This window comes from Xiphias gladius, chromosome 23 (genome assembly GCF_016859285.1).
Source record: "Xiphias gladius isolate SHS-SW01 ecotype Sanya breed wild chromosome 23, ASM1685928v1, whole genome shotgun sequence".
In the NCBI taxonomy this organism is placed as follows: Eukaryota; Metazoa; Chordata; class Actinopteri; order Istiophoriformes; family Xiphiidae; genus Xiphias; species Xiphias gladius.
The window spans coordinates 27,122,499-27,146,454 of NC_053422.1; the positions used below are offsets into that span (position 1 = coordinate 27,122,499).

The following is a 23,956-nucleotide window of genomic DNA, read 5'->3' on the forward strand; positions in this document are numbered from 1 at the left end:
GCATTTGCACCGCTAGGGGTCGTATGAGGTCCGCAGATCCGTCTCCCTGCCTGACTCCCGGTCCCGCAGCTGCGTGGCAGCGAGAGATAATAACCTTAGTACTACTACTGGATGTAATTATAGCGTACAGCCCTGAGAGCAGCACATGAATGGCGACTGATTCACTGCATACATATCACAACATTTGCATGCATTAACCGGGCTCGCCCAACCTGTCCTTAGGCTCACACAGGCCTGGCCACCAAGTCAACAAGTCCTCCACTCACTGTAATCACCCTTTTGGTTCATTAGATGATAGGCTTTACGTGGCGGGCAGGTGTGGAGTGCGATCAGGCTTTGGCAGCTGAGGGGTTAAAGTCATAAATGTCCAGACTCCCCCCACACACACACACACACACACACACACACCTTTTCTTTAGCGTCAGGTACTCTGAGGAGAAGCCAGTCCGAGCTCAGGGGGGAGGCAAACAGTGAGGGAGACATGGGCCGAGCGGACGCTGACAGGCAACCCCGCTACCCAATCAGGAGAGAGCCATCAGCGTGATTTACAGCCGCGGGGGCTGCGAGGGGGAGGCGCGATGCGGGGGAAAAAAGCAAATTGTTGAGTGAACAGCATCAGTAGAGAGTGGAGTGTAGGAGACCGCAGTGAGGGAGCAGGCTGCCAAGAAGACACAGAGCTAGAAAAAAACCAAGAGGCCAAGTCTGAAGTGTAATATCTGATTAGGGACCATCACTGAATAAAGAAGTTACTCGTATTTTTCTAACATGGATTATGACTTATTTTTCCCCTAACTCCTCTCCAGGCTGGTGTCATCACTCCAGCGGCCCTGCGCTTCTTTGGAATGTGCGCTGGAGCTTCTCCGGGACGCAGCTGAAAAGCAAGACAGTGGAGCTGGAACAGAAAAAGAGCTTCTGCACTCATTAAAACTCCCTCGGTTTTTTTTTTAAAATGCCTCTCTTTTAATGGGACAGATTTCTCCGGACGCCTTACACATTTTTGGAGACTTTGACGCATTTTGGAGACTTTTACATCCCGACTGAAATGTGTGATGGAAATTGACATTTTGTCCATTAACAGAGGATAACAAGGTTTATGATCTTTTTTACCGAAGTGCACTTGTTTTTCCGGCGATGATTGTTCTTGTGATTGTCCTGTGCATCACGGATGGAGTGCTCTCTCAGATACGCTACTCTGTGCCGGAGGAGGCGGACCATGGCACCTTGGTGGGGAATATCGCCGAAGACCTGGGACTGGACCTTACCAAACTAGCCTCTCGCCGCTTCCAGGTGGTGCCCAGCTCTCGCACGCCGTACCTGGAGGTGAACCTGGAGAACGGTGTGCTGTTTGTTAACGAGAAAATCGACCGGGAGCAGATCTGCAAGCAGAGCGCCAGCTGCCAGCTCAACATGGAGGTGTTCTTGGAGAACCCGCTGGAGCTGTTTCGGGTGGAAATCGAGGTGGTGGACATTAACGACAACCCACCCAGCTTTCCGGAGACAGACATCACGGTGGAGATCTCAGAGAGCGCCACTCCGGGCACCCGTTTCCCCCTGGAGAGCGCCTTTGACCCGGACGTGGGCTCTAACGCTTTACGCACGTATGATATCACAACCAACAACTACTTTTACCTGGACGTGCAGACCCAAACAGACGGAAACAAGTTCGCGGAGTTGGTCCTGGAGAAGCCGCTGGACCGGGAGCAGCAGGCGGCGCACAGGTACGTGCTGACCGCGGTGGACGGCGGTCAGCCTCCGCGGACTGGCACCGCGCTGCTGGTGGTCAAAGTGCTGGACTCTAACGATAATGTGCCCGTGTTTGACCATCCCGTCTACACGGTGAGCCTCTCGGAGAACGCACCGGCGGGCACGCTAGTCATTCAGCTGAACGCTACGGACCTGGACGAGGGACTAAACGGGGAGATAGTTTATTCCTTCAGCAACCACATCTCCAACCGCGTAAAGGACCTGTTCAGCATTGACCCGCGCACCGGGCGCATCGAGGTGCGCGGAGAGGTGGATTTCGAGGAGAGCAGCCTGTATCAGATCTTCGTCCAGGCCAAGGATCTGGGGCCAAACGCCGTGCCCGCGCACTGCAAAGTGCTGGTCAAAGTCACCGACTTGAATGACAATGCACCGGAGATCACCTTCAGCACCGTCACCGAGTCGGTGAGCGAAAAGGCGGCTCCTGGTACCGTGATTGCGTTGTTAAGTGTGACGGACCGGGACGCAGAGGAGAATGGACAGATCCACGTGGAAATCCTCGGCGATGTCCCATTCAAATTAAAATCTTCCTTTAGGAATTATTTCACCATAGTGACCGACGGGCCGTTGAACCGGGAGCAGGTGGACTCCTACTCCGTCACTGTGGTAGCGCGGGATAAGGGGACACCTTCACTCGCCACCAGTAAGTCCATCCGAGTCCAGGTGTCAGATGAGAACGACAACGCGCCCACATTTACGCAGACCATATATGATGTGTATGTGACAGAGAATAACGTGCCAGGGGCGTACATACACGCTGTGACGGCTCTGGACCCGGACATCGGGCAGAACGCACTCATCAGCTACTCCATCTTAGAGTGTGACATCCAGGGCATGTCAGTCAAAACATACGTGTCAATCAATGAGGAAACGGGCTATCTGTATGCACTCAGGTCCTTTGATTACGAGCAGCTGAAGGATTTCACATTTATGGTCCAAGCCAGAGACGATGGCACAGCGCAGCTCTCCTCCAATGCCACAGTCAAAGTCATCATCGTGGACCAAAATGACAATGCCCCCCTGGTGCTGGCCCCGCTGGGGAAGAATGGCACAGCCAGGGAGCCCCTGCCCCGCTCAGCTGAGCCGGGCTACCTGGTGACTCGCATCGTGGCTATGGACGCAGATGATGGTGAGAATGCTCGGCTGTCCTACAGCATCCAGAGGGGAAATGAGAATGGCATGTTCAGGATGGACTGGAGGACGGGGGAGCTCAGAACAGCGAGACGGGTGTCAGCCAAACGAGACCCCCACCAGCTATACGACCTTCTGATCGAGGTGAGAGACCATGGCCAGCCACCGCTGTCCTCCAGCGCCAGCGTGCTGGTGATGCTGGTGGACAGTGTGGCTGAAGGCCATGGCAGCGGGGAGCGAGGAGGCACTGCCAAGGCCAAAGATGGCACCCTGGACCTCACACTGATCCTCATCATCGCCCTGGGCTCTGTCTCTTTCATCTTCCTTCTGGTCATGATCGTGCTGGCTGTGCGCTGCCAGAAGGACAAAAAGCTCAACATTTACACCTGCCTGACCAGCGACTGCTGCCTGGGCTGCAGCTCCTGCTGCTCACATCAGGCCCGGGCCCGCAAGAAAAAGCTCAGCAAGTCGGATATCATGCTGGTGCAAAGCGCTGTTAATGTGAGTGGAGCCGGTACAGCTCAAGTCCCCGTGGAGGAGTCAGGGAGCTTTGGCTCCCACCACCAAAACCAGAACTATTGCTACCAGGTATGTCTGACTCCAGAGTCTGCCAAAACCGACCTCATGTTCCTAAAGCCGTGTAGTCCGTCTAGGAGCACAGACACCGATCACAACCCGTGCGGGGCCATAGTGACAGGGTACACAGACCAGCAGCCTGACATCATATCAAACGGCAGCATTTTATCAAACGAGGTAAGAGTCCCTCTCATACCCTACAGTTTAACCTCCCCCTTCCATCCAGAGCCCCCTCAGCATGTCTCCAACCTGATTCATACACAGGACCTCCCCTGAAACACATGAAGTCTGCCTGTTTGATAAGGTTTAAATACATTCCTACATGACACATACAAAATATGTTTCATACGGGAAACATTTCCAGTCACTAAGAATGGCTTTTATGGAGTGCTAGTACAAACAGAATGCCGCAGAGTCCTCGGACTTATTTCAGGAAAGGCGTTAAAGCAAAGGATTCGACCACTGGCGGCTGACGTGTTGCCTTTGGCAGTCCTCAGAGAGGTCAGATGTGAAACAGCAATCGCTGCATGGTCGTGTTGTGCTCCCGAGTCTTTGAAATGATTAAAAAAAAAAGAAACCAAAATAGGCTAAGTGTAAAAGCATAATGTACGGTGGCTCAGAGCTGCTAGTTGCTGTGGTGGGGGGCATCTGTGTGTGTGTGATCCCTGGGGAGAATGGTGTTGGCATTAAGCATACTGGTCACAATGTTGCCGCGTTGCACTACAACAAAGATGCGTCTCTTGGCTGTGCCAGCCTGAATAGGTGCACTACTTTATCTTGCGCCTTGGCAACATATCTGTGGAGCCGTGCTCATTCCCCTCCTGTGGGAAAACACACCTCCTCAAACACACACTCCTCACTAGGTGAATACGTGTAATGGTTTGATGATCAGAGCACAGGTTCATTTCATAGCCAGCCCTCATCATGGCACTGTCTGGGTTGCATCACATCTGGCTTAATGGTGGAGATGTTTTTTGTTTTTTTTTGTTTTTTGCCTGTTCCCTTTTTCTCCATGCTAATCATGTCACACTGGGTGCTCAGGCGACACACACACTGAAAACTGCCCCTTCTCTTTCAGACCAAACACCAACGAGCTGAGCTCAGCTACCTGGTTGACAGGCCAAGACGTGTCAACAGGTAAATATGGAAAGAGATTCTCACATCCAGCTGTAATGAACCACGTATTTGTCGACTGCTTCTATTTCATTCACTGGTACATTCACTCTGTGATGATGCTCCGGATGATGAGATGGGACCAGTAAGAGTTGCTGTTAGTTGAAAACATCGAAATGCTCAGTGAGGCTTTGATTTAATGTTTTCTTTGGTTTCAGTTCGGCGTTCCAGGAGGCAGACCTGGTTAGCTCCAAAGACAGCGGCCACGGAGACAGCGAACAGGGGGACAGCGACCATGATGCCACCAATCGAGGCCATTCCTCCGGTAAGAACTGACTTTGCTACAAGTGTGTACGACCAACCTCCTTTTTTCACGATGAGTTTGGTCGATTTTTTTAGCTACACGTTCAAATCGATGGCTGTCTGGCTTCTATAGGACTGGAGTAGGCTTTGCTGATTAACGTGTGGTCCTGGAGCAAATTGCTGCTTATCTCTCCAGTGCTGAAATCTTGACTCTACTTGCTCAGTTGCAGCTCACTGTGTAGGGCTGGAAAAATGAAAGCGCAGTTTAATGAGGGCTAGCATCGCACATGGCCGGAGTCGGCATCATCTAAAGCATGTCATTGTGTCCGAAAATCAGCTTTTATGATGATGGTGATGTACTTTAAGACACTGATTTTTCTTCCAGTGCCACGTGGCTTGTGATTTCCTGTTATCCCTTAAAAAAAAGGAAGAAGAAAGGAAATCTTATGAGGGCAGAGTCAGATCCTGTTCCTGTGAGCTGCCTCCGAGTGCTCGCCCTCGATGGGAACATGTTTCTTAATATTGGGTACTGTGTTTTCTGACACGTGATGACCTAATGTGGGTGTCGCTGTTTGTAAATATGTGGCGGCATTAATCAGGAGCCCGCTCCCTCGGAGCTTGGTCCCTCGGTGCTGGAGACCACTCGACGAGATGTGACAGGCCTTTTAATGAGGCCACGCTCGCACCGGAGTGCTGGGATGCGGACCAAATAGGTTGTGGCCGTAGCAAACAAAACAGGCGATTCATTCGTTCATTAGATTAATTAATGCATTCATTCATGCTGTTGTTCTCCGACTGCACCCCCTTCTTTCTTCTCTCTTTCCTTCCCTCCTCACCTGACCATACTCTTCCATACCCATCCAATTTTTTTTTTCTTTTTATAATCTCCCCTGCCTAGAGGAACCCATCTGAGATCATACAATAGGGCCCCACTGAGTTATGAATGGTGGTTTTATGTCTTCATTCAGTGGCGGGCCCTCGGTGGATGGAGCCTGTCATCATGTCTGGTCAGCCGCAGCAGGGTCCCTCGCCGTGCCAAATGGAGCTTTCCTGCTACTTCCACTGTTACTCCAGTAGGCTGGACAGGTTACACAGCCCTCAGTAAACAGAGACACACAGAGCGAAACCCTCCTCACTGCCACCACAGCCCCCTTTTCTGTAGCTCTAATAAGCTCAGAGTTAGACCTTCACAATTGGACCGCTGTGGACCATTTGTACTCCTAATCGGGACTGAGCCAGCCAGCTCCTTTATGTGGACGGAGATGTCCTATTTCGAGTGCATTAGCATTTTGTATGAAAAACCTGCCAGCCCTTGTCTTCAACAAAAAGAAAGCAATGCTGAAAGAATGCTGCTAGCCCTGGCCTAAATAAGGTCGTCCAGAACATTTTGATAAATCTGATTTAAATGTAAATCAGCAACTGTCTGACCAAAGATTAAGTCAACAAGAGTATAAATCTCATCAGGCATTAAACGTACTCTGGTACAGTTTTCGACACTTGGTGCTTTGGACACGTCGGTTGCTAAGTTAAATGCTGTCTAAACCCAAGCAGGAACTATCCTATCTGATCAAAAAACAGATCTACTCTCAAGTACTTGACGGTTTTTGACGTTTGCGACGATGGACACATTTCAGTTGGTCCCACAAAAGTATTGAGGTTGTAAGTTCATATCTGCCTGAGCCTGATCTTTTTCACCAGTGTCGCACAATGTTATTCCTACTCGGGCCAGAGCCAGGCAGCTGCTGTCTCGAGTGTGTCAGCATTTCATCGCCAGCCCTGACCGTTCATACAGTCCCGCTCTCATATACGACAGTATGCCGTGTTGGATGTCCAGTAGTGATGCAGTACCAGGCCCAGCACCCCATCACCACTGACTTTGAGTACCCTTGGTGTGGTAAACAGAGTACAGTTACATTGTTGCAGCGTTATCAGCCAGCTTAGTGCCTTTAAACAGATTATTTGCTGTGCATCAAGTCTTTGTTTGATTAGGATAATTGATAGCGTGGCTTAGTGTCCCACAATTCTGCTCCCACAATGCTGGAAAAAGAACACAGGCTTTACTCTCTGTGTGCTAATTGAGTTTGTAAGCAGCGAGGGTGCAGTCGAAATGTGTCAGTGTTTTAATAAAAGCTACTGTTAAATAAATGTCTCCATGTCTTTGACACGTGACTTTATTAATGCATCAGTGGGGAAGGAATTCAGGCTTAATTCTTTTCTTCCAGAAAGGCCTTTTTGTTCTTGCAGTTAGATTTATAGGAGCATACTGGTTTTTATGTCGCACAAAATTTTTTGAACTCTGAATTAAAGCATCAACAGTATTTATTGGCAGAGAAATACACCAATAAGATTTGCTTGAACATGTTTCCAATTGCTGGAAAAAGGTCTCACAGAGAAGGATGGTACTGTTTACTCTCATGGCCCTGTAATTTTCTTTCTGTTTTTTTTTTTTTTCTTTTTTACTGTAATCAGGGTTGCTGTCATGCCAACATTTTTTGCTGTTTCAGACTTTGTTCTTGGTTGTTCCCTGATCAGAAAGCCACTCAGTTTTTCCTCATCAAGGATGCATTTAAAAAGTCACAAAGAGCCCAGAAATCACCTGTAACACACATACGAGCAGGATGAAACACAAAAGATGAAAATATATATATGCTTCATACCATCCGAGACATTCTGTACATATGATTTTTTTTTTTTTTTTTTTTTGTTAAACTCTTAGCCGTTTGGATCATTTTGGATCCATTAGGGGGAACAAACTCCTTGCTGGGCAGATCAGTGGCAAGATTGTTTTCGAAGGCATTTCAGTGTGCGGTGGAGAGTGACAGAGAGTGTGGGAGAGAGAGACGGGAGGATTTGCAGTAAAGGTCAAATGCTGCACATTATGTGCCATTACACACTGCATTGTATAGATGTGTGTGGAGTTAAAACAGTGAGGATGTGATGGCCCCATAATTTTAGTGTTGATGCATGTTTTAGTGCGGTGAAAGGGATGAAAAATGCATAATTATTTTATTTAGCAATATACATACTATAGTCGCTGCATCTATTATTTCTATCACACCTACCACTATTATCACTACTGCTGCTACTACTATTCAGTATATTAAAGTGAATATTCATAATGTGCTATCATAGGAAATGTCTGAACCTTCCAATTGTCTGGTAAACCTAAAAGTGTAATAGGCTCAGGTCTGCAATGCTACTGTAGAAAACTATGTGAAAGCATGTTCGAAAAGCTAAAACTAATTTTTATTTTCACGAGTGCTTAATTGTATAATTGTTCACAAGGTTCCACAGCCCAAAGGAGTAATATAATTATAGTAGCAATGGCTGATTATGTCAGACCAACGGTCAAAAAGCCCAAAGAAATTCAGTTTATAATGAATGACTGTGGTTAGAAAAGAAAAAAAAAAAAGAATTTGCACTACAAGTAAAATTCCTGCATTCAAACTGTTACTCATTATGCAGAGTTATGAGTGGCCGATGACGCCAAAATTTATTTTGGGCCTCTCATGTACATTTTACTTTCCCTTACATATATTCTCATTCTCAGATTCATGTGGTGTCCTTTATAGACATATACTTTTTCTCTCATGTACATGTATGTTTACTTTCAGAAGCACTAATTTAATATAAGAAAGGATATACTGATGTCAAATGAAACTACAGGCACATATGATTACAATACATGTATGTAAAAGAAAGTATGCTGTATATGTATTATGTCACATGCATTTATTTTCCCTCTTATGTTCTTATATTATACCTCTTACAGATATCCAGTAAAACAGCTCAAAATGGTATTTAAGCACAGTGCTTGAGTAAATGAGAGAAAAGAAGCAAACCTTCACACAGCAGAAACTGCAACCGGCTTGCTTTACTTGATAAATGATAAAGGATTTCAGATTGATCAGTTATGAAAACTGAAAATAGATTTATTTTCCGATTTATTTTCTGATTATAACAACTTGAATGACTGACTAATTTCCACTCAACATACTGAGATCCTTATTTGATCATATGTAGCACCAGGAGTCCATATGGGAGGACTTTTGCATGTGAGAGATAATTCTGGACCTTGGAAATAGTATATTGATAAAAAAAAAAAAAAAAATCGTAACTCAAGCTCCAGTTACTGGCTTTTCTGGCACTTTTCCACTGGAAGATTTTTGTTAAGTTGTAATGTTCTCTGTAGTGCAAGTGCTAAGAGAGATCTGAGTCATTCTATACATGTGATGGGCACATTTCCTTGTGAGTTCATTCACAGTGGAATTAAAGTGCTCCTCATTTGCGGCTAGGCCCTGTAGGACCACTTCTGCAGCCCTAGGAGTCCCCTCAGGAACCCCATTTCTAGTCCTGCTACATGTGTAAAACACATATTATCAATAATAGCCAATGTCATGCACTTTGAGAAGATTGAGTCAAGACGCTTATCCAATTTCTACCCCCCACCCCCACCACCCCAATCCACTCCCATCTCCCCCCGCTGCCACGATGAATTCCTCCTTAGGCCTGCAGTTCACGTTATCACCGTGGTAACAGCTCGCTGATCAGTAATTCATTTTTCAGACCTCTGCATACCAATTACCAAATGAAGGTTATTATCGAGACGTTGCGTTTGCCCTGCGTGAACGCTATGCAGAATGCTAAGATGAGATGAAGTAACAAGGGTCCGCACGCTTCAAGATCGTTCTACCCTCCCCTCTCTCCGTCTCCTCGCTGGCCTCTTTGCCAGTGTTTGGCTTGGTGCGATGCATGTTGACACAGTTCTTTTACATCCTGTGTTGAAGTGGAGGGCAGATGCTGTACTCTGTAGCTGGACCAAGCCTGGTAACTCACGCTGACTGTTTGCTCTGAGAAAATTGTTGGGGAACTGCGCAGTAGTGAGATAATGTCATTACACACAACCTTTATACAGATTTTAAGCATGGCTCGGCCTCTGTGTGTGTGTGGTGAGAGGTTCAATTTTACAGCTGAAATGTTTTTATCCGCCTGATTCGATAGACACTGTCTAATGTGCCGGGAGAACATTTAATTTTGCCAAAATGTCAAGAAATATCAAGATGTCTTGATCTGGCTTTATGGCTGAAAGTATCCTCCCTCTCCCTCTGTCCCTCTTTCATTCTTCCTCTCTCTCTCTCTCTCTCTCTCTGAGAGTCTTATCGCTCTGGCAGAGTCTAAATGCCACATTTCCCGTTCCCATTTTGAGAATTAACACAGCATCCATTTTGTAGTGGAAGCAGAGCTCAGTGTCCTCCTTCCGCTTTGTTTTTTCTGCCCGCTCACAATGCTCTGCTCCCTGCAAGTCCAGGTGCACCGACACTGTCTGTCTGCACCCAGCGTGCGTTCTGGTTGCATCCCCATCGAGCTGTACAGTAAGTTGTTTCCTCCTGTGTAAGAGGCCGTATTAAAATGTAATGTGATGGTGTATTTATGGCATGTTGGTTAATATTTAATAAGAAACCCTCTCCTCTCGATAGGAGACTGGGCACTTTTCCAAGCTGTTAGTGATGGCAAGCCAAATTAATCCGCTTTGTAACAAAGCAAATTCCCTGTTTGCTGACTGCTACAGACACACACCACAAACCGCACTCACACACTCTGCTTACCGAGACGGCAGCAGTCTTAGACTGATCAGTCTGTATTCAGAGAGATTAGCAGCAGATAGCCCTAGCTGGACAGTACGGATTTTAGCCCCAAACGGCGACTCAGACACACATACACAACAAGCAGACTTAAGTTGCAAAAAACACGCATACACAGGATCTAAGGCCTACTGCAAAAAACATATGGGGTGATGAGAACACAATTTGGCTTAAGGCTTACATTCGGCCTAAATAGCTGTGCTGAACAGCTAATGTTCCCGCTAACTCTGTCCCCTTTAACTCTGTTCCCTTTGCCCTCTGACAAGAGCTGATTTTCTCACAGATAATTCCAGCCATTAAAAAGCCTCACAAATACCTACTCCACGTGAAAATGAGCACGCTCAAACTGGTTTTCATTGATGCAGCCAGCCAGCCTTTCATGGAGGACAATAGGTTTTGAAAAGGGGGTTAGACTGAGAGCCTGGAACAGGGGCATGCTGGTAATCCAATACTACTGAATTTGTGGTTTAGTTAATCTAATGTCCAGGCTAAAGGGAGCATGGGCAGTTTGCTGGCAATGGCTTTGAAGACCGCACCAACCTCTCAACCCTTAAACACACACACACACACACACACACACACACACAGAGGCTCCCACTTTGTTGTATAAATTCCGCCCACCTTTTCCTTGGGAACTTTTTTATATATTTGAGATCGTAACGTTGTACCCAAAGCTATCAGTCCAGTATGGCTATGTCCTCAGTTTTTATTTCTTGGAATTTGTGAATTTTTGTAATCTGGGGAAAGTTTACATTGTACAATTAAGAGCTTCAAACTTAATTCAGATGTACGAATACACAATACTTACACTATAAATGAATGATCAAAATATGAAAATAAATGAATAACAATTTAATAATAAATTTAAAGCTTTAGACCTCAATGATCTCAATATTTCCAGGATGACAAAGTATTTCGAGTGGTTGACTCCACTAACAACACTAAAATAGATTCCTTGAATTGTTTAAAACAGAATCGCTTCACCTTCAAAAGCCCACTATCCCCAAAATATTTTCCAAAATATTAACATCCTTAAACTCCCCTGCGCCTCTGTACAGCACAGAGGTCAGGTTGTGTGCTTGAGCAGGGCTCTAGAACTGGAGCATTGAAATTGTTCAAGAAAAAAAGAGACAAATACGTTTTTTCACCTGTGCCAAGGCCATCAATCTTCATCTTAACCAGCCATGTAGTGTGCAACAAAAAAATGTTTCATAAAACGAGTGAAGGAAAGAGGGGTTTTAAAAGAGGAGAAGAAATGCTCCACTATAGCTCAGTCTTATGTGAAAAGGAAGAGGGTGCACACCAAATCACTGTCACATCACAATCACAAGTAACAGTGCCGCAATTTAAAAATACTCACTTTCAAGCAGAAGTCCTGAGTTCAAAATCTCACATACTATTAACCAGATGTGTACAAGTACCTCATATCTATATTTAAATAAAGTACTTAGTTAATTTCTAAAGCTGCCCTGAAATGCTGTGAGGTGACTGACTCTGGCTCTTTGGTTTTTTTACATTTTTTAATATTGTCCCTCAGCATTCTCTGTCATTATGTCAGAACCTCCGTATACACTGTAAATAGAGTATGTGCCTGCTTAATAATAAATCTGTTTCACTAATTAGCTGACTGAGTGCTGTTTGTCGTATGAACTGGTTATAGCCTATGTTATTACTTAATTAGTTACTTGAAGGGAACGGAGGGTTCCATATTTTATTAGCTGTCATATGTTCAATAAACTCTTGTAATTAATAAGTGGTTAAGTATTTAATAACAATAGCTGTTAGATAATTGTAGTGGAGTAAAAAGTACAATTGTTCCCACTGAAATGTAGTGAAGTAGAAGTACAAAGTACCATCAGATGAAAATACACAAGGATGCTTTTCCAGAGCAGAAGTCCCATGAGAACACTTTGTTCCACAGTCCTTCACCGTGTGTGTGTGTGTGTGTGTGTGTGTGTGTGTGTGTGTGTGTGTGTGTGTGTGTGTGTGTGTGTGTGTGTGTGTGTGTGTGTGTGTGTGTTAGTAGAGGTTTTTTTTTTTTTTTTTGAGGCATCGATCTTAAAGATGGCGAAACTGGAAGCCCTGAAATGAGGAATCAAAGGGCAGGTTGCATAAGTACATATCATGAAAGTCTGTTGGAAATACTGTTCACGGTATCACGTTATGTAGTTCTGTGTGCATGTACATACACACGGAACTACATAACATATGATACCTGCACAAATGCATGTACGTGTATGTACATGCATTTGTGCAGGTATCATATTTTTCTGACTGTCTTGCTTGTTTGAGAAATACTTCAACACCTTTCTCTTGTTTTTCTCCTCCCTTCCTCTTTGCCTCCCTCCCCTAATCTATAGGTGCCGATCTGTTCTCTAACTGCACGGAGGAGTGTAAGGCCCTGGGCCACTCCGATCGCTGCTGGATGCCGAGTTTCATGCCCTCCGACGGGCGCCAGGGTCTGGACTACCGCAGCAACCTCCACGTGCCTGGCATGGACTCTGTCCCGGACACAGAGGTATTTGAAAGCCAAGAGCAAACGACCGATAAGTCATTCTCCACCTTTGGCAAAGAGACGCTTCTCAGTCATCAACACCAACACATCCACCACCACCACAACCACCACCACCTTCTCCAAAACCATCACCTCAGCCACCACCACAGCTCCCTAGGGAGGAAAGAGTTGGAAGCATTTCTGCCTAGCTCCAGAGCACCTTGTAACCCAACTTATTTAAGTGAGTATTGTGTTTTGCTCGGGCCTAAGCACCCGCTTCACTTGCTGATCTGGTGATCAAATTAGGTGAAAAAGAAAAGATTCCAAATTCAATTTTCTCCCTGGATTGGCTGGAGGAAGGAAGCATGAAATTCATTTCAGGTCTGACCCCTGTTATCTCAGCCCTCTTGTCAGAGTGTTTAACTAACTCTTCCCTCTTTGTCAAGCATCTCCATTATCTGTGACTGTGAGGATCTTATCTTCCCTTACCTACCATTTCAATTCATTCTACGCACACACACACACACACACACACACACACACACACACACACACACACACACACACACACGCACAAACCTCCGGCACTGATTGGCCTATGGGCCTTTCCAAATGAAACATGCCAAAAGCAATTATGATCTATATGGCTGCTTTGATGTGGGTGGAGATGTTAGCATTAAGGAAGCGCGGTCTCATTATGGAAAAATGGCTGCTGTAATATAAGAGACACAGACCCTCTCACGAAGCCCAGCCATGAAAAATGGCTGTATTTAATCAGTGAAGAAGAACAGCAGGCAGTGAGCTTAACATCTCATACTCATTTGAGAGACATCATTGCAGTGGAGCTGAGGATCAAAAAACAGTTTTAGAAAATTGAGAAGAGGAGACAAAAACGAAGGGAAAAGTTGCATTTCCTGAGGAACTACTCTTTCTTAACTCTCATTCAATGGCCACAAAGAGATACACCCTCAATCACTGCAATTTTGTGATAATGCTTAATTATAATTTTGTCAACTAGTGACTGAAGAGGCCCCCTCTCATCATCTGACACAGCTAGCTGGAATTATCAGACTGTCAGAACCCTGCTGCTTCCCTAGCACTATCATTTAAAACCACAGCATGCTGTTAGGAACAGCAGGAAAAAGGCCTTTTTGTGTCTTAATTAATGTTTTATTCATTTTTTTTTTTTTTTTCCTGAATCAAAACGTTGTGTCAAGCGACCGATTGCTCACGTGAGAATTTCTTACTCCTCGAGGTGCAGGGCATTCTATGGGCTCATATTAGGCTCAATAAGATTTTGAGTTTTTAAAGTGATGTTCACAAATAATTCCAAAGTTTTTTAGTATTAAATCAACCTTTGTAAACCTGTTAAAATAAATCTGCATGAGAAATCCAAGTCTGTGCATGTGTGGAAAAGATTTGTATTTGTAAAAAAAAAAAAAAGAGAGACTGTGAATAAACTCGGATTTCAGTGGTGAGGTTACACAAAGACTCCGTGAAAAAAGAGGTGCCTTTGTGAACATCTGTGTAGAGATACAAAGCAGAAAAGTGCATGTAAAACTCAATGCTCAAAGTTCCCACAATGTGTGTGACAATGAAGTTACACACAGTTATTTTGACCCTGTTTTTTTACACCTGAAATACACAAATCTTTTATTTACGTGAACATTTTTTTTTTCAAAAACAAATATTTTCTTCAAATACAAATCTTTTCTACACATGCACAGAATTAAATTTCTCATGCAGATTTATTTTAATAGGTTATAATGTGTGTTCACAATGTGTGTTTCAGCTGTTTAAGATGAGCGCGCTTAGATTAAAGAACAAGTAATTAGAACAGTAAAAAAGAAATCAAAACATCAATCAAGTATAACATTTGAGGGGGTTTAAGGTGATGCTGCTTAATACGAATTACATGTCGGTATCATCCAAATGAATATGAGATGAACAGAACATATTAATTAACTAATGAAGTTTATTATATATTTATAGTTTATTGATGATGATGAGGACTTGAGGTTATTACGGCAGTAATGTAACTCAGCAGTATAAGGTGAGGAATCAACAACTAAATCTGTAAAAAGCATACAAGCAAACTAAACATTAAAAAAAAAAAATGCATATGTTAACACCATCAAATGGAATCTAAAAATAATAGAACAAGTGAATCAACCAATGAAATCGTTATAAAAATAGAGTATCTGTATTACAGCAGTGAAGTCATTCAAATTTATAAGAAGTGCAGAGAATAAAAATTAGAATAATCAGCGATGAAGGCAGTTTAAAAAAAAAAAAACCTCAACACAGTACAACAGCCGTGGGGGTATAGTGTTATATGCTTGATGACAAGCATATAACAATATCTAGTGGGATATTAAAGAAAAAAGAAACAAACACACTATGATACACACATGATACAATAAAGTACAGTACCATTGCTGTTGTGTGACAGGGCATATTTCACAATGAAAGGGTTTTATTTGCCTAAAACGCTAGAAAACCTAATCTGAAAATGTGAGCATCACCAAAACTAGAGATTTCCACACAGTAGAAACCATTCAGGCTATATTATTGCTATTTGAAATTCCAGAAACAGACATGATGTAAAAATGTGTATAATTTAAACCTGATAAATGTTTCCTGCTACAAAATATCAAGTTTTAAATGATTTATTATTATTAATTCTGTGTTTCCCCCCTTAACACTTTTCAGCCTTCAACCTGATGGACATTGTGTTTGTTTTGTGCTGCTCTGGTTTTAATAGTTACCACTGATGTGCTTATTATGCGCTCATGATGCAGCACTCGAAGTGAAGGGCTCCCAATATTGCTGTGTTTCCCAGGAACACCGCCACTCATTCCTCTCTCAAAGTAGATTACTGTGGACCTTATGCTAATGAGTGCGGGGGTGGCAGTGGGGGGTGGATAATGGCAAAGAGGGAACAACAGTCAGAAGGGGGGGGGGGGCAGGACTGGAGTGGAGGAAGGGATAGAATGATGATACCAAGAGGCTGAAGCTCCTTAATCTGATCAAGTCAGCCAGTGATACACAGAGACTCTTTTGTCCTGGGACTTGCAGGCCTGGGCCCAGTCCTGGCCTGGGGTCAGGCTCAGGGTGGGGCACAGGGGTGGGGGATGTGATCGCCAGAGCTCAGTGATTACAGTAATCAAACTCAGACAACACTGCGGTGGGGGACAGAGTCGGGGAGGGGGCATGAATGAGAGGTTACACTCTAGCTCTTTTGAGCCCAGGCTCCCTCTTTTGTTGTTGTCCCAAATAAACTGGCTAGTCAATATTCACCAGCTCACCCACTGCCCACTGTCACTACCCCCCCCCCATAAATATATATAGTCACACACATATTATCCACGAGCCATTTCACAAGAGTGAATTGAAACGGCCCAGATGAGGGATGTGAGACTTCCTACCCCTCGTTGTGCATGTGTGAACCCCTAATTCTGTGTGAATGAGGCCATTTCAGCACTGGTTTGCTTTCTTTTTTGTGTTCTGTCATCCCTCTCAGACAAAATTGACACCCCCTCTACACTTACACACACACACACACACACACACACACACAGACACACACACACACACCCACGCAGAACTAACCATGTCGTGTTTTTCTCTACTACTTACAGCGAGGAAAAGGGTTTGCTAGCTCCTTTCGCGTGGACATATCGGAAACTGCGTGACTTTGCACAATCACTCCCTGATGACCAAGGCTACAAAAAAAAACAAAGAAGCATTAAGTTTTCAATCCATTTTGCCCTCCTCTCCCTTATCCCTCCTCACCCAGCAAAAAATAAAAAAATAATAACACTCACGACTACACACGAAATGAGAAACACCCCCCCTTAAGGAACTAAGAGATCCCTGCCTTTTTGGAATTCCTTGGATCACTGCCCTGCCGGGCGTTGGAGGCACCCCTCTCTCGGGATTAGAAGAGAGTCGGACATGAAGGAGAGGGGTTGGGATGAATGGGTGCAGGCAGGTAGACAGATAGCCTTACTGGGAGGACCCCATTGTCTCAGCAGGACTGAGAAGCTAACAGAGGAGGAGGAAGGACAGTGATGAGGAGAGAAAAAACTGGTCACCGATCTCGCCGTCCTTTTCCAATCTGCGTGTGCCTGTTTACAGCACTGATGTATACATCTCTGAGGGAAACAAAACCACATGAGGACTGGATATGTATACTGAAGACAAACTGAAACGAGAGCCACCCAGTGAAACCACCACTGAGCCCTTTAGGCATTTGTACTCGCAGAGAGATGCCAAATTGTACAGGAGAATCTTTGTGCATTTCAAAATGCAATACCACAGTTTTAGATTTTTCTATTCTGTTTATGTGGTCAGGTGTCTCTACTTCAAACTTTGTAAGAAAAGATTGTGGGCAGGATTTTTTCTTTATTTATGTTGTTTTTTTAAATTCTGAGTTCTTTTCACTTTTTGTTCTTCTTTGCTTTGGGTTTGGTTTGTTCACCATAACGTGGGCTTGGACAGTGTTTGGCCTGCACTTTTCTGATTCTGAGGCGTCAAGTAGTTTCTATCACGTGTGAGAAGTGTTTACTGTACTCTTTTAAAAGTTTCAAGCTGAATATAAAACTCTATATATAAATCCATCTATATCTACTTGTTCTGAGGGCGTGCTATTCATTTGCTAGGTTCCACATTCTGATTCAGAGGTTTGACTCCTGTTTAGGTGCCCCTGAAAAGAGAGACAGAACAGCCTCAGCAGATGTAAAACTCAAGTTCTCACTGTTTGACATTATTTCATTTTTTCCACTTTTGGATATTGATAAAGATCATGTCTATAACTAAAAAGGAGGTAATAATTTAGATTGAAATCAGTGGTTATTTAGTGTCATTGTAACTGAAATGTTAACGGTCCATTTATAACGAAACAGATCAAAAACATGGCCAAATGAAAAAGGTGTTGTACACAATGCAGTTGGAATCCAGTATACACACATTTCTTTCTCCCACATTACAAACACAGACACACCAATATGCCAACAATAAATTGAAAAATGGTGAAAAGGAAGGTCTCATGTGCTTTTTTTTTTTGATGCATTTCATGGTCGCACAAGAAAAAGTCAGACATGTGGTGACCTGATTCGAGAAGTTCTGTGTTTCCTTCATTTATGTCTCCATAGTCAAGGATGTATACCACTGAGCCAAATGGGTAACTGTCCTGGGTCCCCAGGCCTGCATAGGCCCCAAAAGCATCTGTTTCACTGTGTAACATTTGCTGTCTGGTCATTTGATAACTTGTAAGTTTTTCAGGGCTGTTACACAATTAAAGAACAATATAAATTAAGGCAGGTCCTGCATTATTACATAACTTTGCTGGCCCTGTAGAAGGATCCTGAAGTTAGGTTTAATCAGCAGTTTACAAAAATCGGGTACAGGCTTTATTTTTGTGAGGAAGTAGTTCTCAAATCTTTTTTCAAATAGTGCATTCATAGATATTGGTGAAAAATTGTGAAAAATATTACTTGCAGTTGTGAAAAGTAAGATTTATTTAGTTATTGTACCATTTCGAGGTATTTGTACTTCTGTATTTTCATTTTACGCGACTTTGTACTTACATTTATTTGCCAGCTAGAATCGAGATTTTACATACAAAATCATATGAGCTTGTAGAATATAATGCATTGTTATAGATAAAAAGTGGTGGTGGAAACTGTATGCAGACATATTCAAGTAAAAGCTCTGTATTAAAAATTGTACATAAGTAAAAGTAAGTATTCAGTATTATCAGAAAAATGTACCAAAGTACCTGTGACTTATTAATGATGCATTAACATGTAAGCGGCATTTTAATACCTGTGGCTGGTCAAGATGGAGCACATTTTAATTTGACATGACTTTTCAATCAATATGATGTCTGTGTCTGTATTAGTCAGGTATTTAAATGTTTGTTTTGGATTAGCCATTTCACCACCTCATTTACTGGCCATTTTTGTTACATAAGCTTTAAGCTTTAAGATTTAAACTCTCAGCATCGCACTGTAATGAGAAACAATATGAAAAAAAACTGTAAAAAATGTATCTTTTGTAAGAAGAAAAATTTGCTTCTTAATTCATGTCACTGAGCTGTCATGGTGTATTCAGCCTCCTGGAATAATTCATGTTTTCACCGGGAGGACATATTCACTCACATTAACTCCCAATAACAAATGAATTTGTGCAGGAATGTGTACAGTTTGGTAGATATGAGGCAGATTATGCGCATGATAAATCAGTTTTGGCACCGGGTGAAGCTCTGGCTCTTTGGCTGATGATATTTTATCATAGCACAGAGACAAACATATGGCCGACTTTTATTATAGGCCCATACTTGAGGTTTGGGTTGTATGGGGGAGGTTTTCAACGCCGTAGACCTTTTACGAATTGATATTTTGTTTGGAGCCTTCCAGTCAAGCAGCAGGTTTAAGAGCCTTTTGGCTTTCAGTATGAAGTAGCAAATAAAAGTATTTCTTTCCATCATTGCTATCAGAGTGTATTGATTGAGCTGAATGATTAAAGCTCTCCAGCAGACTAATGTGAGCATGGAGTCAACACTTGTGATTATCTTCCCAAGACATGATAATAGGCGAAGATGACACCGCAATATGTTCAGTATGTTGACTTACAAATCAAGACAAAAATCGTCTTTATCGTCCTGCACTGTCTCCTCTGTCGTGTTGACACACATTCTGTAATCCACTCATTCCTTTTTACATCAGCAATGTACATCTAGAAGATCTTTTGTGTTTCTATCTGAATTAGATGTTGCAGCTGTAATCCAAGGTAGATTAGGGTATTTACAGACGGTGATGAACCAATAACACGGCAGAGTTCAGATACACAAGCTAAATCATCTATAGTCCTGCTTAATCTTCCAGTACACGCTGAATATTCATTGATTTGTTCATCCGACGGCAACAAAAGCCTAAAGTCTTTGTTGGTGCATACTATAAATATTACAAGCAAACAGGGAGGAGGGATAAGTAGCACCTATGAAATTCTCTCTGTCTATCTTTTTTTCGGCTTCAGAATCCCATTCTGATGTTAAATATAGGATGACAAATAGCAGGGAGCGGCAATGTGAACTGTCGGCCCAGGCCCTTTTGTCGCTGTGTAATGAGGGCAGAGCTATCAGAGCAGCACCGTTTAGATTGAGGACAAAAGTTGAACGGCGAGCAAGTGGAATATAATCATATCTATTTTCTTGTTAAATGGAAGCTATTATGTTTGACCTCCACTTGACGCTAATCTCTGTCACAAACCAAAAAGTTTTAATTTCCATGTGCGTTAATGCACACCAGGCTCCAAATGAGAAAAACTATTAGAGTATAATGAAAGATAATTTAAGAACAAAAAAAGAGCCTTACAATTCCCCAAACAAACGGGAGGATTTGAAGAGTGGCAGATGGTGAAATAGAGAGAGCGACTTCTCTCTTTCTATTTCCGGTGAGTGTGTGTGTGTGGGGGGTTGTGGGGGGGAGTGAGGAGGTAATTGCGATAGCAAGTTTCAAAGTCACTCACTTCACAAAGGCAAAGCGGATTATAGGAGGCTGAACTTTTTCATGTCAGAGCTCTCCTCTTTTGCAAATGCCACTGGACATAAAAAGGAAGAAAAAAGAAAAACATCACGGTCAGTCGGTGCTGGAATTCCCCGCTGATCAGTGTGGGTGGAAATAAAACTGCAGGCGGGTGTAGATGTTCTGCGTGAAGGTTGATCGTGAGCTCTTCAGAAGTGGATGAATGAGCGATGGACTTAGAACAAATCTCAGAAAAAAAGGCAGGACGGGAAAACTTATAGAGCAAACCATGTTATGCTGCCATTTTGATTTTTTGGGGTTTTGGCCCTGAAAACTTATTTTGGCTTCTTACTCTGAGCAGTGGAGTCCGACATGAAAGCGCTATTTTCTGCCAAATTTGGAACAGGTTTGGTCATTACCATTGATCTTTGTTGCTGTATTTTTGTCTGTATATACTGTGCACAAGTTTTAGGCACTTGAGAAAAAAAAAATGCTGTAAAGTGAGCATGCCTTCAAAAATAATGCTGTGAATAGTTTTTCATTTTTCAGTTAACTTCTTACAAGATGCAGTTGCTTGTTCTTCTTGTCGCTGACTCTGGCTATTTGCTTGGGGGTTGTTGTCCTGCTGCAGAACTAATTTGTGAACGCTCATAGGCCTCCCTGATGAGATTACATGACGGACAAAAAGCTAAACATTTAAAGTGCCCGAAACTTTACCACAGTATTGCAGGTATGCACACCAATCACGATTTAGCACCTCTTGAACAAGAACCTTACGACAGCTGCTGGGTCGTGTGGTCACTCTCAATTAAATCTCATCAAACAACACTAACATGGGCCTGATGAAGCAGATTAGCTGCGTTTTAGGTGTTAAACACTTATGAAAGCTAAGGATGTTTTTAGTAGTAGTATTATTATTATAATTTGTAAACTCTAACTTTGATTGCTGCTCATTTAGTCATGTTATACCAAGATACACTCCCTGATTTAGTTGTAGTGCCTGATGGCTCCCATAATTATACAGTAGGCTCCAGCTTACAGCTGATAAGCAAGAGAGTGCTTAGCACACAGCTGCTTTACCTTATGCAAGTTAAGAGGAGCAGGACTTTAGCAAACACCCCGCAAACCACTCACCAGAGATAGAGAGAGACGGAGAGAGCAGCAGTGAGTTAAAAATGTTACGATAGCAAGGAAGAATGCTGTTTTCTGTTTTTTTCTCAGCCTGCTGAATGCCAGATGTTCGAATCTTAAATAAAATGTGACAGCCCTACTGTAAAGTGTTCTGGTAGATATTGAGATGATTCATCCATGCAGTTGGCATGAATTAGAATAATAATATAGGGAGAGAGCGCTGTTGAGGTAATACCGTGTCTCCAGTGACACCACGAGGAGATATAGTTTTAATAGACCGATCTGATTTGAGAAGGATTTCCTCAGCGTTCTTTCACAGTGTTTCATAGTTTATTAAGCTGATTTATTTTCTTTGTGCATACCAGATGAAGACTGAGATAATGCATTTGTCACAATGATGTTAGAAGGCAGTAATGTTAGAAGACATGCATTTATTCTCTCTGCATGTTTCACTTTATGCTTAGTCCCAAGTCCCAAGTAGTGACCAGCGTGCTTGGTCAGGCATGAACCCCAACATTAAAAATTGGGGTGCCTGTCTGAAAGGGATTTAGGTCAAGTTCAGTGTGTCAGTTGAACTAAAATTTTTCTGTATGGCTTTTTAGAATATAATAGTTGAGGAAACCATCATTTTGAAACCAAACTAGTCCACACTGGAAGCCAGCAGAACTAAGTAGCTATGAAAAACATGGATATGGGAGTGAACGCTGATACAACGTGTTAATCAGTGAGGTTTAGAGGTGTTGGTAGGTTAATTCTGAATACAGAACAAAACAATTAAAAACATATCACTGTGCAGATTACACTGCATGTTTCCTGCCCATGACAACCAAAGAAATCAAAAGAGAACAAACAAGAAGTAAAGTATTATGTTAAATGAGCTGACAAGTAAACACGACAAAAAAGTTCAGCGTGACACATGAAGCTAATTTTAGCAACATCTATTTTTTTGCCCATTTATTTTAAAATGGGCCTTTTATTTTCATGCACTGGACTAATATCAAAGATCTAGAAATGGTATCCGGATTTGTGTTGCAACTCTTCTGTTAAGTTGTACTGCAATTGTGTGTTCATAGGTTTAAAAGGCAAAGCTTTTTTCTAGCTTCTCTTGCGAAGAGAGGACAACCTTCAGCACACTCATCAATGTGTTATACCACCTGAAAGGCCTCTTAAGAAGAAGGAACATGGTAAAGATGTGGCTGATGGACAAGGTGGGAGCGCAGTGTGTGGAAGAAAGGAGCAGAGGAAGGATAACAATGGCAAAGAGGATAAGGAGCAAGAGGAGTAGACAAGCTTGGTGTAGCTGTCTTGGCCCTGACCCGGTTTCCAAGAAGGAAACAGGAAACATCTTCGCATTGAATCACACTGAATGTAGGATGAGAAAGATTGCCGTCTGAATTGTTTTGAATGTAAATTAACAAAAAAAAAAAAACAACAACACACAGACACAGTCAAAGGACACTTCTGCCACCGTAACAATAAAACCTTTACTCTGAGTAAGTCTTAACAGTGTCGATTTATGACTTTAAAGTCTCTTGCTGTCTGTATTGTTCCGGTAAATAAATTGTTAATTACAATCAGAGAACATCCATCCATTTTCTGCCGCTTATCCGGGGTCAGGTCATGGTGGCAGCAGGTTAAGCAAAGTAGTGCAGACGTCCCTCTCCCAAGCCACGCGTTCCAGTTCCTCCTGGGGTATCCTGAGGCATTCCAGGGCCAGATAAGATATGCCGTCTCTCCAGCATCTGGGTCTACCCTGGGGCCTACTACCAGTTGGGCATGCCGGGAAATGTCCAGTGGAAGGCACCCAGGAAGCATCTGGATCAGCTCAACTGGTTCACTTTGACGCGGAGGACCAGGGGCTCTACTCTGAGCTCTCTCTGGACGTCCAAGCTCTTCACCCTATCTATAAGTGTGAGTCCAGCCACCCTACAGTGGAAACTCGTTTTGGTTGCTTGTATTCGCGATCTCATTCTTTCGGTCACTACCCAAAGCTCATAACCATAGATGAGGGTCTGAAAGTAGATCGACTGGTAAATTGAAAGCTCAGCTCCTTCTTCACCACAACAGCTCGGTACAAAACCTGCATTACTGCTGAAGCCAGTCTGCCTGTCAATCTCATTTTACCGTCACTCATGAACAAGACCCCAAAATAAATCAACTACTTCACTTGCGGCAGCAAATCGCTCCCAACCCAAAGGAGCACTCCACCATTTTCCGGCAGAGGCCTCGGACTTGGAGGTGCTGACCCTCATCCCAGCTGCTTCACAGTCAGCTGC

General features: G+C 43.3%; 1 protein-coding gene across 3 annotated transcripts; it reads left to right on the forward strand.

Moving 5' to 3' along the window:
* The first annotated feature begins 761 nt into the window (after positions 1-761).
* Positions 762-18,463, forward strand: pcdh10b (protocadherin 10b). 3 transcript variants are annotated; one of them, XM_040119041.1, is made up of 5 exons: positions 762-3,645; positions 4,547-4,605; positions 4,800-4,906; positions 12,887-13,261; positions 16,662-18,463. In XM_040119041.1, the coding sequence occupies exons 1-5, from the start codon at positions 1,132-1,134 to the stop codon at positions 16,679-16,681; spliced, it is 3,075 nt and encodes a 1,024-aa protein (XP_039974975.1). In that variant the 5' UTR covers positions 762-1,131; the 3' UTR covers positions 16,682-18,463. The 3 variants fall into 3 exon arrangements, with proteins under 3 accessions (XP_039974975.1, XP_039974977.1, XP_039974976.1); XM_040119043.1 differs by having other exon boundaries at positions 12,887-13,044; XM_040119042.1 differs by having other exon boundaries at positions 762-3,480.
* Positions 18,464-23,956: the final 5,493 nt, after the last annotated feature.

What these genes read in the sequence shown, in the direction of transcription:
- pcdh10b (XM_040119041.1), top strand. Translation starts at nt 1,132, where the DNA reads ATGATTGTTCTTGTGATTGTCCTGTGCATCACGGATGGAGTGCTCTCT. An exon ending in CAATCGAGGCCATTCCTCCG is followed by an intron (nt 4,907 to 12,886) that starts GTAAGAACTGAC and finishes CCTAATCTATAG; the next exon opens with GTGCCGATCTGTTCTCTAAC. An exon ending in TTGTAACCCAACTTATTTAA is followed by an intron (nt 13,262 to 16,661) that starts GTGAGTATTGTG and finishes TACTACTTACAG; the next exon opens with CGAGGAAAAGGGTTTGCTAG.